We start from the raw sequence: 14,803 nt of genomic DNA, 5'->3' as shown, positions 1-14,803 counted from the left end.
CAAACAGTACAACTAAAAATCTTATTTTCCTCTCAGTACCTTGGATGGAGTCGTTGTACTGTTTTCCCAATTGGTCCCCCAGAGTGTGGAGCCAGCCAATCGAGCCACTCCTCTCTACACTACCGATGGCATACCTGCGAAAAATAACAGTTATAGTATAATTGTACTGTTAATAATGACTGATTATGGCAAAAATAAAGACAGTGCTGCTACAGTAGGAACACTGCTAATGTTTGATACTCACTTCTGCAATATCAATTTATTCAATTTGAACTTCAAATAAACAAAAAAATAAAATGCTACCCTGCCTCACAACACACAGTCCACCTCTATAAAATGCTGATACAGTGACAACACTGATATATGCCTGTCTGAATGCCTCGTACCAGATGCAGGCCAGCCAGTGAGCGATGAGGGCGAAGGTGCACATGAGGAGGAAGAGGACAGCTGCGCCGTACTCTGAGTAGCGGTCCAGCTTCCGGGCCACGCGCACCAATCGCAGGAGACGAGCAGTTTTCAGCAGACCAATCAGAGTGGTGGTCTAATGAGAGTGGGAGAGGCAAGAGAAAAGTAGAGATAAGGTATCGTGAAGCATGGCGGAAGACAAAGTCCCCTTGGCTCTGAAAGCTGTCATCCTGTCACACACACACACACTCACACACACACACACACACACACACACACACACACATTAACACACACAGTAACACACACAGGTGGTGCGTCTGTGGCCTTGTCCCAATGTGATTCACTGTTGTGGAGGTGGTAAATCCAGTCTCTCTTTCATTACCGTGGGCTGCCTTCTCCCTCTCCTTTCTACTTGGATTCAGCTGGCCCCTTCCGTGTCCATACAACAAATAAATAACAGGCCGATTAACTGCGCTGGCAGAGAGCCGAGTCCTGCTCTGTGTGTGCGTGTGTCCTCTCAGTAAATTATAGCCGTCTGCTGAGGAAAATCTCCACTTTCTTGGCTCCGTGGCCCCTTACAGACAGCATCAATGAAGTGAACCTTGGCAAAGTGTTCCCCGGGCAGCATTTGAATGTTGGGGAGTTTCCACATTCATCATTATTGGCTTGTTGGGTGGCTTAATCATAATACAACAGCTTATTTTTATTGCTTACTGCTCCATATTACTTACAGATGCATTTCAAGTCCCACTTGCCACGGGAATTAACCTGAGCTGCTGTGTGTTTCATCTTCACAACGTGGGAAGTATTGTCAAAGGGCTCCAGCAGCCTACAGTGAAACTCTCTTTCTCCCTCACTTCCCTCTTCCTCTGACTTCCACCTCCTCCTCCAGACACCCACTCTTCCGACTTCCTTCAGTTCTCCACCAACACCTCCATCACTTCACTCCTCTATCATTCAGCAACCACTGAACCTGAGTATCTGCTGTCTTTTCAACTACTGCACTAGACTGGGCTGCATCACTGCATGGTAGTTTCTTTTATATACTGTATATACAGAATTTGGGATGCAACCAGCCATCTTCATTATACATTAAAGAGATAGGATTTTACACATCAAGTTCACTTTACTCATCATGATGAGTTCTGCTCAGTTGATTATTGTCTCCTGAGGGATGTTCTTCTTTTCGTTATAATTTGGGGGGCTTTTTATCGGACAGTACAGCTGAAGAGTGCCATGGAAAGACCTTTTCTCATAGGTTTACACTGTGAAAGAAGCAGCTGTAAAACAATCGGTCATTTAAGCATTTACACAATGCAAAAGATCTGAGTAATCTAATACCCAGGATGTTAAACTTTTTTGGCTTCATGTGCCACCAAGCAGCTGTCATGGGACTGAACAAGGCTCAAACTGTGACGCTCTATCCAGTTCTCACCATACATCCATGGCCATACTCGACACTATGCAGTCCCTGCTGACCTTACCGCCAACTTTATAGAGTTGAAATATCTGATTGCTGCATGATATTTTCCCAACCTCAGAAAAAGTTTAAAAAGTTTTCTTGAGAAAATGAAAAAGTAATTCTGCTTCCTGCTTGCCTCTTGTGGAGTTCCTCCATGCCAGCTCCAGTCAACCCTACTTGCCTTGCCTGCAAATCTGGTCCTTCTATCCACATTACCCTCCGGGGAGCACTATTTTGTACCAATAAATCCTTACTTCACTACTTCCTGTCTCTGTTCTCTGCATTTGGGTTCTAACAGGAACCCCCACTGTAACACATGCCATACTATTTAATGTATTCGGAGAGTAGAGCTTCCACTAATTAAATTGTTATATATTACTTTGACTTAAACTGAGCTTTCTTTCCCTTTCCAAAATCACTCTAATGGCTAGAGCTCACGGCATTTATTATCACACAATGCGTTGTGTCAAATCTTATAGATGAGAAAATTACCCTTGTGCCATTCTACAGCTGTCAGCAATGACACAAAATAATTCATATCCGTCTGAAGTCGCAATGTATTGCTCACGATACAATCAAGCTACAATAGACTTATATAGCTAGAAGTGTGAGACTGATTTTTAGACATGTCCATATTTCTTTCCAGGAAATTAAAAGTAAAGTATTGATGTGTAAATTAAAGCACCAAAACCTCCGTGGTAAGTTTTCAAATACTTTGAGCAAATGTTCAGTGAAGCTGAACAGAGAAGACAGCAAATCCTTTTCTTCACAAAACACTTCTATAATTAATCTGTGATCCAAATTACTGATTTAAGTTTCTGTTACGACAGTAGCTGATTAATTTTTCACCAGCAGTTTGAACATTGCATTGTGTAATAGAAGGAAGACGTGTTTTTGTTTTGACACTCCACCACAGCTGACTGCAAATCAGCTTCCCCATGGAGACAATTAAATTATGAACCAAAAAGTAGACCACCTCTGCCTCTTTTTTCTTATTCCCAGTCTCCCACCTCCTCTTCTCTTTGTATCTTTTTTGTTTCTCATCCCCCCTTTATTCCATTCTGGCAGAGATGACGGACACAATATCGATGCAACAACACTTCCCCCTTTTTATCCCTTCCATCCCGGCACCACCCGTCTCCTCCCTCACATATTTCTTGAAATGCATCAATAGCTAGCCATCTCTTGACATACCTCCTCTCCGCTCCTGTAGATGAGCAGGTCAAAGGGAATAGCAGCCACCATGTCGATGAGGAACCAGCCTTTGAAGTAGTGGACGGCGATACGCACCGGGTGGCTCACCACCTCGTCATTGGAGTTCACGTATGTTGTCCTGAGAGGAGGAATACAGATTATATTTAAATTACTGACATTAACATTTTTAATTCTCATATTGTTGACACTACTACTGTTAAAACCGCAAACACTAACCGTTAGCTATTTTTACTAATTTTCTTTTACTTTGTTCTTGGATTCTATCAAACGGCTATAATAACACATTAATAACAGGTAGATTTGCAGCATTTTTTTGCATTGCTAGGACTTATTCAACTGCTAGAACTTATTCAACTGCTAGAACAAGTAAAACACCCTCTATTTTTACTACTATAACACTACATTCATGTGTCTGAAGTCCGACCTGAAGTTGATGAGGATGTCGATAATAAACATGATGTCCACTATGAGGTCCACCACGTTGAGAGGGGAGCAGGAGTAAATACAGCTCTGCATGACTACCTCTTCCTGAGAGGAGAGACAGGCGAGACACGAGTGAAAGAGGTGAGAGAAGAGTAGAACAGAAACAGACAGGAGAAGAGAATTATACATCGAATGCTCCAAAAATAGAACAGTTCTATGCTCAAATGGATTAGCATTAAGGATGTCAAGATAATTTGCATACATATGTAGACACAACATGAAGCGGTGACACACAAGCAGGGCTCTGAGCAGCATCCAAGTCTGAGAGAGCCTCCACACAAAAAAAGCTAGAATGGCTTTTGATTTTACAAAAAACACATCGTCCTGAAACACCAACTTTTATTCAGTGTGAATGTGTATAACATTACTTTATTCATCAGTATCTACCAGCAGTAAATCTGTCACTCAAAGCACATTCTCACAGCAAGTGGCATGCGCAGACTTTTTGAAGGGCAGGGGCAAAAAGAAGGGCACTTTAGCGCACGTTTTGGCTCCCAAGAGGGCACTTTAGCACGCGTTTTTGCTCCCAAGAGGGCACTTTAGCGCGTGTTTTGGCTCCCAAGAGGGCAGTTTATCATGTTCTAACCAGCCAAGGGGGCAGTTTAGTGTGTTTTGCCAACCAAGTGGGCACTTTGGCACGCTTTTTTGGCTCTCAGGAGGGCACTTTAGCGCACGTTTTGGCTTTCAGGAGGGCACTTTAGGGCGCGTTTTGGCTCTCAGGAGGGCACTTTAGCGCGCGTTTTTCAACAATTGGGCCACGAGGGGGGGCGACTGCCCCCTATGCCCCCCCCTTGTGCACATCACTGCTCACAGCCCATTTTTTTCACAGTGAAACTGTTTATTATCAAGACAGTTGTGAACCTACGTATACCTCTAAACTAACTTACTGCTGGGACCGATGACCAGGCTAGTGAGGTAAGAAAAAATGACTGAATATGAAATGAAGTTAATTTTAACATAGTATATTATAATACAAGAAGCTTTGAACTGGTTATGAAAGAGTCTGTTTTATACTGTATGACCTACATAAGCTACATAAGAATTTCTATGTAATTTGACCCCACTGCACATTGTATTGTAGTATATGGTACTGTAATGTATAATGGATCCAAAGTGTATTCAAACTAATCTGTGCTATGCTTTGCATAGATCACAGCGCCCTTGGTTGTGTCTAAGGATCGTATGTGGCATAGACGTGATGAGGCACATGAGTGATTTGTCATTGGGCAATATCAATGAAATTGACTTGACTTGACTTGACAGCGGGCTTATTAGTGATTCTATTCCCAGATGAGACCCCACCTGGTCATTGAGGAGGAAAGCAGCTGAGTAGGGTGTCAGGATGGCGGTGTAGATGACCAGCAGCAGGATGAGCCAGTCCCACACCGCCTTGAAGGGGCTGTAGTGCAACACTGTCCACTTGTGGATGCGCGGTGCCTGGAGCTTGTACTCTGGCAACACATCTGCACCCAGAGACAGCACCTGGGTAGAGACAGGGGAACAGACAGCCAGTCAGACATTGACCATAGGAGACAGAGAAGGAGGGAGAGGGCGAGTGATGAGGAAAAAGAGGAAGAACTAAGAGAAAGAAAGAGGGGGATGAATGGTTGAGAAAGCAGAATAGACTGTATCACCATGAGACTGTACATAAAGCAGCAGGTTGATGGAAAATAAGCACACACACACACAGCCTGAGCACATATAGCAGCTCCATGAAATATACATCAACTTCCATGACATGTGTGCTGTGCCTACACACCGGCTACAACAACAGCATTTTGCAATTACAGCGACGGAGCCAGTGTCCACTGGAGACGAAGATGACAAGAACTGTTCTGAAGGCCCTCACCCTCTTAAGGTTACCCTCCCAGGCAGCATGTTTCCCCACACACACATACAAACAGTCGCTCTAGTTATGCAAATACACAATAATGCATACATGATGTAGGCACATACACATACACACACAGCAGCCATGGTTCCAGTCACATCCTCTGTTCCTCTGCAGCAGTGGCTCTGACACGAGAGCTTTGCCTCAAAAGTGACAAGTGACAAGGAACCACATATAACCAAATTCCACACACACATGCAGAATACTCAAAAAACACACGCGCAGATCCTTTTCTGCTGCCTTCCACATCACACACACACATAAATACACAAACACACGCCAGGAATGAAATTGTGGGTATTATGGAGCAGTTCTACGTCGCTTTAGTTGCAGTAATGTATTCCATCGTATGCACTGCACTGGTCCTGGATGAGAGCAGGAATGAATCAGTATAAAAAGGCATTAGCACAGCCTGCCTTCTGTCTCTGCTTAATAGAATCACACAGTGAAGTGCAGAAGCTCGGCTGCTGTGCTGAGAGCGAGGCCAGAAAAAAACGCAGAGCATTTGGATTCCAGTGACAAATCCAGACATGAGTTTTGATTAACTTCCACTGTGTTTCAAACAGCGTGTGGATGTAAACAGTGGACCGAGCGGAGAAAGATCTACGATGCCTTATTTTGGACAATATTGTTGCTGCCATGTTTTCCAGCATATGACTTGTATCAACAGGGCGACCTTGAACACAACACCAACTATTGCCAAAAGTTCATCATGACATCAAATACAAAGAGCACAATCAGGGCAGCTGACTAACCTTTTAACACTGGCCAGACTAACTTTTTCATTTAGGTTTACCCAATAACAATAACATATTCATTTAAAACATGATGTAAATGATTGTAATCAGGAATAAAGGTGCAGAAAAAGGTTTTCCTTCTTTTAAATCTCAGCACACGCAACAAGAAATAGCAACAAACTCAATTGTTTTACATTTAGTTACAAAGTGCTGATGTTTAAAGTGCCTAACAAACTCAAACAAATGAATCAACTTCAGATTAGTGAGTATTATAAAAACCGATACTTGACATAAAAGTTGATGTGCAATTATAAAACAGTGAGAAATATTCTATTTTGTCCTTCATATCAGATTTAATATCAAACAGTCAGCAACAGACTTCACATTTCAATTTTAGGATGTTTACAACCACATCAGATGAAAAGTAGAGCCCTTGAAGCCACGAGCCTCAGCTTCGAGGGATGAATAGGAGAAGACGGTCTATTGAGAAAAGTCTGTGAGACACATCACACACATTGTGTGTATTGGTGATTCTCCTCCAGGCTTCTAGGTGCTACAATCAGCCCCCTTTACGCCTCGTCTTTAGCAGTGAAACACATTTTTAGCTTATATAAGTTCAAGTGGCTGACCAAGCCAGTCTTGAACATTACTGTTTGGCCATAAGAAAATAAATTGCTTGATTGCCTCACATTAATGCCCAAGGATCAGATACAAAAATGGTTCGTATTGTATAGTCAAGTGTTGATATTATAGGATCAAACTGTATCAGAGGCAATAAAAGACAAGTTAAACGAGAAAAAAAAAAGAAACAGAGGTTCAGATGTAACACTGAGTCCTGTATTCCCAGTTGGCACACTTTCTTCACCTCCTCTCACCTCTGTGTTTTTTCCCTGATTCAATCCATTAGCTTTCATCACTCTTCACTCCACTTTGTCTTGTTTCTGTTGCTGCTCGCTCTCCCCTTGACCTGCTAAATCTCTCTTCTCTCCTAATTTCAGGTTTTCTTCCAGCAATCCTTCCTCCATCTCTCCCCCTCCTTCTCTTCTTCCACACAGCCAGCAGCCAAGTCACTTTTCATTCACCCTGGCTGTTACCTATTACCATTCATTCTGACCCATCACACCTTCCTTTCTTCTTGCGCTTGAATGGCCGTTTTTCCTCCCCTTAGACTATCTCTCTTCTTTTTTTTTTTTATTCTTCAACTCTTGGGTGCCCTTCCTCCCTTGTGCTTCTATTCTTCCTCCCACTTTCATTATCCATTCGTTATTCCACTATTCATTTCTTCCCCACCTACTCTGGCAGACTTTATTTACGTACAGTGCTTATGATTAAACCACCCCGAAAACATCTGGTATGTGAGGATCTGATTTCCCTTATTATCTCTGTGCATCCTCAAGGACTCGTTCCTATAGATACCAACATTTGGCAAGATAAAATGTGCTTGATTCATTATGAATGAGCTACAAATATTTCAGTGTATATTTGCTCTGTAACTGAGCCAGCCGTTTCATGTACAAGCCAGCTCTTCTTAAAATGTTGGCTCCTTCAAAGGCTTTACTTTCAAGTGCTTGGGTGTTTCTGTATGCGACTCCCTGCTTGCATCAGATGATAGTTGCACTGGCGTTTTGCTCAAAGAGATAGAATTCTTCAGCTTTTCTTAGCAATTGTATGCATGTATCTTATGTCATATTAGCAACTTTATTGATCAGTTGATTTGATTGTAATCATGGTTCACCTGAGATGATATGTGATGAGGTGATTCATCTCCACTATCAGAAATACATTAATACTAGCTGGGTTTATGTATGGTTACAATTCGGCAGCACAGCTCACAGCATACAGTCATTGTAAGAACTCATGCAGGACTGTTGCGCTGCCTTTTAAACTGCCTGCTTTCATACAACATTAAGAGTCTACAGCCATGCTAGCCGCTCTGTCAGACTGTACCTATGAACAGGAGCGACTACAGCTCAAAGTGAAGAGGCTGCCAAGCCAGTGACTGCAGTTTGACAACGTGTTTCAACACGTGTAAGTGTGAAACCACTGGACATTTTTATGGAGACCTCTGGACAATTTCCAGCTCAGATTGTGGCGACAAAAAACTGATATTTGTACTGTTTGTGGTGACCAAAGCATGATGGTTTTGTCGCCCAAACCTAACCAGAGCCAAAAACACAACATGATTTAACATATCCGTGGTTTGCAGAGACGTACAGTGCAAACATTTATTTTCGATTTGGTTTGTCCACAACCAACAAATTGAACTGCTGACCCAGGGACGGCACAAAGTCATTACAGATCATCATGGGGAAACAACGGTTGTACAAAATGTTGTAGCAAATCATTCATTATTTGTTGAGTTTGACCTCAGAACAAATAACCTCAGCCTCAGGGTGGATAAGCTTGAGGGTTTGTCCTCTGGGAAAATCGAATGGCTGTACATTCAATACTGGTTGAGACTATTCAGTCTGGACGAAAATTGGTGGGCTGACCTACAGATGGACATTGCAATAACTAAAGCCATGGACTCCCGTGCATCTGAGGGCAGAAAAAAACAGTGTGTGCATACTGTATGTGCAGTGTTGAGAAACCTTTTATTTATATGTATCAACTTTTTACCTTCAGGCTGCACCTGTCAGCCGGGGTCAACCATCTCCTCCCACCCCCTACTCTTTCATTTTCTCTCCTTTTCTTGGTCACATAAATGACCACCTACTTAAACAACCTTAACTCTTCAGCAAATGTTCAGTAGTTTACCAAACTTTGAAGCTCATCCAAGTTTCTTGGGGTCTTCATGCACCAGTAGTCCTCAGCAAACTAAGTACCTACAGGGCTGATCAGGATAAGCAGCTGTCGGAACCATTCAGAGCTCCAGAGATTCTGTAACACACACCCATTCATCAGCGCTGTTTCCCCACAAATCTGTTTGTCATATTTTTAGTCCAGCGCAGACAGTGCGGGTATAATAGTCTACATGTAGTAGGATGAACATACATGCTGGTTTTCACAGTTATCAAAGTGTTTTGATGAAAATGTGACTGGAACAACAGGAGAAGTTTTATGCTGTATGGATCCACTAAAATTTCATGTCACATTGCTTAACACCGGTGCCAGTTATATTTCTGTCCCCAGCTGTCTTAGATCGTTGAGACATTTTATGATTTTATATCGTTTAGTTTTATTCCTAGGATGAATTTGGCAATCCCTCTCATACAGCCAAAACCGTTTATAGCTTTCAGGCTCTGTACTTTGCATTCGGATCAAAGGATCACCTACAGTGGCCAGCGCATGTAAAGCAGGGGACATTTCATGCATTCACCAATATATGTGGCATATTGTTTTTTTTTTAAAAAAAAGCAAATAGATTAAATGCATAAAAAGGACCATCTTTTGCTTTTCTGCCCTTTTTTGATTTCCGGCATTTTAAGGTCAAGATATCACACAAATATCTAGCGCAATCTCAGGGGTATCACTAACACATCTGTATCCGGATATGCACACATCAACACGTTTACAAGTGTGAACCGACAAGAACACTGCTTGCGAACACACATGTACACCCCCCCCTACAGTTCAGTCAAGTGCCCCTCTCAGCTGTGTGTCCCCTCCTGGAGTAGCTGGCAGGCTATTTTTAGCCATCTGTGTGAAACTAAAAAATATTGCCATAAGGACTGTTAGAAGTGAAGATGTCAAGACACGCTCAAGTGCAGACAGGGCACAGTTGTATTTGAGGACAGCACTGGAGGGAGAATACTTGGGGCAACGGAGGGGGGGGGGTTCTGTTTAGAGCTGAGCGCCTGTGTTATGTATGACGGTATGTTTTTCTCACTTCACCCACAACAAGCTGTTCCTTCTTGGCATCAGTCGGCAGAGTGGAATCCCCCGGTCCAGACAGACAGCAGCGTCATCAGCAAATTCTGTACATCATCTTTGGTAGAGATTGACATTTATTCCTAAAACTGACGGGATTTGCCTGGGCTGCATCCGGCACAGTGTGTTTGAGGTCAGTCTGAGCATGCTGGATGACTGAAACATGTATTAAATTAGACATTGAGTTGCCATTTGAAAGTACAGGCTGCATGAAGACAGACAGAACTGGGTTTGTTTTTTTGTTCAAAGTGAAATTCAAATATCCAAATACATGCCAAAGCTTAGGTTGTCTTCTGCTGCAGTGTTAGTTCTACTTTACATAACACTGTAGGCTTTAGAGTGACAGGGGAGCAGACATGAGGACACGGGGAGATGACTTGTGATAAGACATAAATGAACTTAAACCCAAAATGTCAAATAAATCTTATGAATTACCTCCAGTGATGTCACTCTGGCAGTGGGTAAATTGTATTGTGGGTAATGCAGGCGCCAGTTTTTGAAATGAAGAAGACTGTGTGGAATAAAAGGTCATATCTCTGCTTTGCATTATCAATTTTAATGATTTGTCTCTTAAACTGTCCATGACGAGTCCAGCAGTGTTATAGGAGTGCAATGTAAGTCCAGTGTACTGCTTTTCAGCCTTGTGCGTGCCTACATTACCCACAACGCAATTTATCTGGAGGCAATTTATCAGATTACACGCAGCCTCCTCTGGAGCCACAAAAGGCTTTACATTACTTTTTCACATTCGCAGTAGTACTCCCCAAGACCTGTATACACACTTAATTATTACACAACACAGGGGTTTAATTAAGGTTGAGGTGGCTGGAGAGTGAACACTGTAAAGGAGGAAATTAAAAGAATGGTGGAGAGATATAGAGATAAAAAATATGAAGAGAGGGAAGAGAAAGGAAATGACGCACAAAGGTGGTCAACTTTTTTTTGCCGTCGGCAACATCTGATGATATTTTCTTCCCTTAGAAACATTTCTCAGTTGAACTTATCAAAGATAAAGTAAAGAAACCGTTTAAGGGAATACGTGCCAAAACAACAAAGCAGCTCAAAGAAGGACAAGGTCACAGTATTGACTGTGTCTGAATTTGAAAACTCTGAAGGTTATGAGTCACCTTTTTACAGGAAGCAAAGTTTGAGTAGCACACACACACACACACACACACACACACACACACACACACACACACACACTCCTATAAAGGATGATGACTGAACAGCCAAAGCCACTTCAATCATTCATCTTCAATAAAACCTTCTATCAGTGCAGAAGACTGAGCCACAGGCACACACAGCTGCACAGGTATATGCAGAAGGATTTACACTCATATGTGCAAATTCAAAAGGCAAGTGAAGCTGGAAAGTCAAATGTACCTGAACAGCACACGTTCTGTATCTTTACCACTTTATATGAACAGTTCCTTATCTCTAGAGAGGGAATTTGAAACAAAAGATACTGACCGTCCCAGGAAATAGATCTGAAACATTTTACAGGCAACTCGTAGTATTACACTACATAGTGCTACAAGTTGCATCTAGCTTAGAAAAGCTTTAGTTGTGTTTGGTCAAAAAGAAGGTACCAGACAGAATTTCAAAATATCTTTGTCAACCATCCCTAGAACTTCAACTCCTTTCAGTTCAGCACTCTGTAGCCATGCTGTGACTTTAATCAAAGTTGACACCTGGTGTCTTACAAACTTTGTGCAGGTCTCAGAGGGGAGCACGCGAAAAACATTACATGGTATGAGGTTATCAGCAGCTGAAGGCAGTCAGGCAGTACACACCATCCATCTGCTTTGCTGGGGTGTTGATGGTTTTGGGAGGCTTCCATTTCTCACATTGAAGGAGACTTGTTTGGCAGGACACACTTGTGCACATGGGTGTAAACTTGAAATAAAACAATTACAGTGCAGACAAATGGCTCGAGAAGCTGAAGGCAAAAGGAAAATAACTCCTCCGCGCTCCGTTACAGTGATATTTTTAGCCAGACATTAATTAGCATATTTTCTATCGGCTCTTTGCTCCAATTAAGAGTTCATTTTCATGTCTTGAAAATGCAGCCACATCCCTGAATGTTTGGCATGCTCACTCTTTCAAAAACATGGCCAACAAGCAACATTCACAATGACGTTTCACTCATATCTTGCATGACTGTAAACATTATGTACGATATAACTGAGTAAGGAGATTAATGGATACCAACTGCAGTTCCCTACTTAACACACACATGCACATGCCAAATATTTATTGTGGTGTGCTGTATGGGTATGTGATAAAGCCTTTAGCTCTGTGGGTCCACTTGTGTTTTTATGTATGAAGGGAGTGCATACATGTGTGTAAGAAAACATGCATACAAACATCGATTATTTTCAGTACATGTACAATTGCGATCAAAAGTTGAGATCCACTTGTATAGAACATTTTTATCGTGACAGTCTTCCGTTCCAATGATTTCTACAGCTCTCATGTTTCTGTGATGAAAGTGGAACACAAAGTACTGAGAAAAAGTTTGGTTCACTAATTAATTCATTACAGATCTTCTGAAAATGTGACCAAGTCTGCTGGCTCAAAAATATATGTTATATACGTAATTCAAATATTTGGTGAAATGGTTCATGGCCATTGGCCAAGCCACTTTGGGAAGTCCATTCCCAAACCTCCAACATTCTAGTCTGATTGATCCATTCCTTTCAGCACTTTTGATGTGTGTTTGAGATCATTGTCCTGTTGGAACACCTAACTGCACCCAAGACCCAATCTTCTGGCTGATGGTTTAAGGTTTCCTGAAAGATTTTGAGATATTCCTCCTTCTGCATTATTCCATTTACTTTCTTTAGAGCAGCAGATCCACTGGCAGCAAAACAGCGTCACAGCATCATACTACCAGCACCATGCTTGACAGTAGGTATGGTGTTGCTGCTCATTGTGGCAAAACAACTCAGTTTTTGTTTCATGTGACCACAGAGTTTTCCTCCAGAAGGTTTATTCTTTGTCCATGTGATCAGCAGCAAACTTCAGTCGGTCTTAAAGTTTCTGCATCTGGAGGACGGCAGCCTCTCAGCTCATGTTGATGTAAAACATACTTGACTGTCGACTCTGACAGCTGTCTTCCAGCAGCTTCTAATTCATTGCAGACCTGTCTTTTAGTTGGTGTTTTATTCCTGATCGTGGCAGTGATACAACTGAGCCATGCACTTTATACTTACAATCAATGGGCTCTTTCAGATCAACGCTGAGCTCCTTAGACTTTCCCATTGTAGTGTTTGTGATCAGAATCACTCAGAAGAAGTTAAGAGGCCATGCTACAAAGAACATTTGATTCACAACTGTCAACACTAGAATTGATCATTAAAGTTACTGTGTACATTTTTGATCCGATTTGTCACATTTTGAGAAGACCTATAATAAATTCATTATTGAACCAAACTTCATGAATGTTTTTTTGTGAAAAAGTAGTTTGTGTTCCACTCATTCAATACAGAAACATGAGAGTTATCAAAATCACTGGAAGTGAAGATTGCCATGCCAACTTTTGACCGCAACTGTATGTCATGCGTGCTACAGTGCATAAGAATGTGCTGTGTGAGTCATAAATGAGAACATGTACATGGTAGTTTTATAATAACTAAACTACTAAGTGAAAACCAAAGCTCAGGCTTTAAAGGAGAACGCGAGCAATTTCACACATCAAAGTGTGTTTCCTGGTGTTGGGGAGTAATATGTGAAAAAAGTTACATAAAGCCTTTTGTGGCAGGGAGTTGTGTGAAGTCTGAAAGATGTACTCTAGTGATGTCACTTCTTGGATAACCCTCTTTTAACTCTTTTGGTCTTCAGTCGCTTGTAAGTGACACGTTTGTGACTCTTATCATAATATGAATATGGGAAGTGACGCTGCAAAGGTTGTTTCACTCAATAGTTTTGCCATTAATGTAGATCCAGTCTGAGAGTGTTGAAGTGTGTGTGATATCAATGTGTGCAAAGAGTGAAAAATCTAAGTAACTAATTCTTTTGGATACGGTATATGCAGGATTGGTGCATCTGAAATCGCTGTGTTGGTGTGGTTCCTCCAATTTATTTCATCATTAAATAGACCGTCATTACAGCTGACCAGTCACGCTGTTGTGATGTCATAGCTCTGTGAGTCATGCTGTTGCCGCCCTGGAACACACACACACACACACACACACACACACACACACAACCACTACACACAGGCAAACACGCTTTATTTTTGCCTTACAGTGATGAAAACCACATCTGCAGCAAGCTGGTTGATTCAGTTAAGTATAACTCTCACTCAGGAGACTGGGGTTTGTATCCAGTTCGGAACATATTATCCTACTGTTCACTTATTATTTAATGTTTCCTGTCACTGTTGGTTAGGTTTGAGAAAACATGGTTTTGGTCCAAATGTTCCCTGTCACAACTTAAAACACGTCTGAAAGATGTGAGTATTCTTCCGGTGCTTTTCCTCTGAGCTGCCAGGCAGTGAGGTAACAAAAAAGCAATTGGTCGGGTGCGATGGTGGTCCTGGAGCAACATTAACTTTAATGTTCCGCGAACAACGCAATCATGTGTGATCTATAGTATAGTACGTGCAAGTGTACACATAGACATTTGTCTATGTGCATTTGAATGCTTGTGTGCAGTTATAATAGAGAGAGTACTACTATAATTAGGGCCAGTGAGCCATGCAGTGCAACGGTGACAGAGCCTCTCACACAC

The 14,803-nt window shown here is 41.9% G+C and overlaps 1 protein-coding gene across 3 annotated transcripts in view; it reads right to left on the bottom strand.

Moving 5' to 3' along the window:
• kcnh2b (potassium voltage-gated channel, subfamily H (eag-related), member 2b) overlaps positions 1-14,803 on the bottom strand; it is a 262,371-nt gene that overhangs the window by 21,575 nt on the left and 225,993 nt on the right. For all 3 annotated transcript variants that reach the window (XM_030398671.1, XM_030398672.1, XM_030398673.1), the window contains 5 exons: positions 4,871-5,050; positions 3,510-3,613; positions 3,065-3,203; positions 387-541; positions 40-134 (listed from right to left, as the gene is read on the bottom strand). In XM_030398671.1, the coding sequence (XP_030254531.1) occupies positions 40-134; positions 387-541; positions 3,065-3,203; positions 3,510-3,613; positions 4,871-5,050 (673 nt within the window). The remainder of the gene's footprint in view (positions 1-39; positions 135-386; positions 542-3,064; positions 3,204-3,509; positions 3,614-4,870; positions 5,051-14,803) is intronic.

Source organism: Sparus aurata, chromosome 19 (assembly GCF_900880675.1).
Source record: "Sparus aurata chromosome 19, fSpaAur1.1, whole genome shotgun sequence".
Taxonomy (NCBI): domain Eukaryota; kingdom Metazoa; phylum Chordata; class Actinopteri; order Spariformes; family Sparidae; genus Sparus; species Sparus aurata.
The sequence above is the reverse complement of the archived record's forward strand: the minus strand, read 5'-3'. Positions and strand labels throughout refer to the sequence as shown.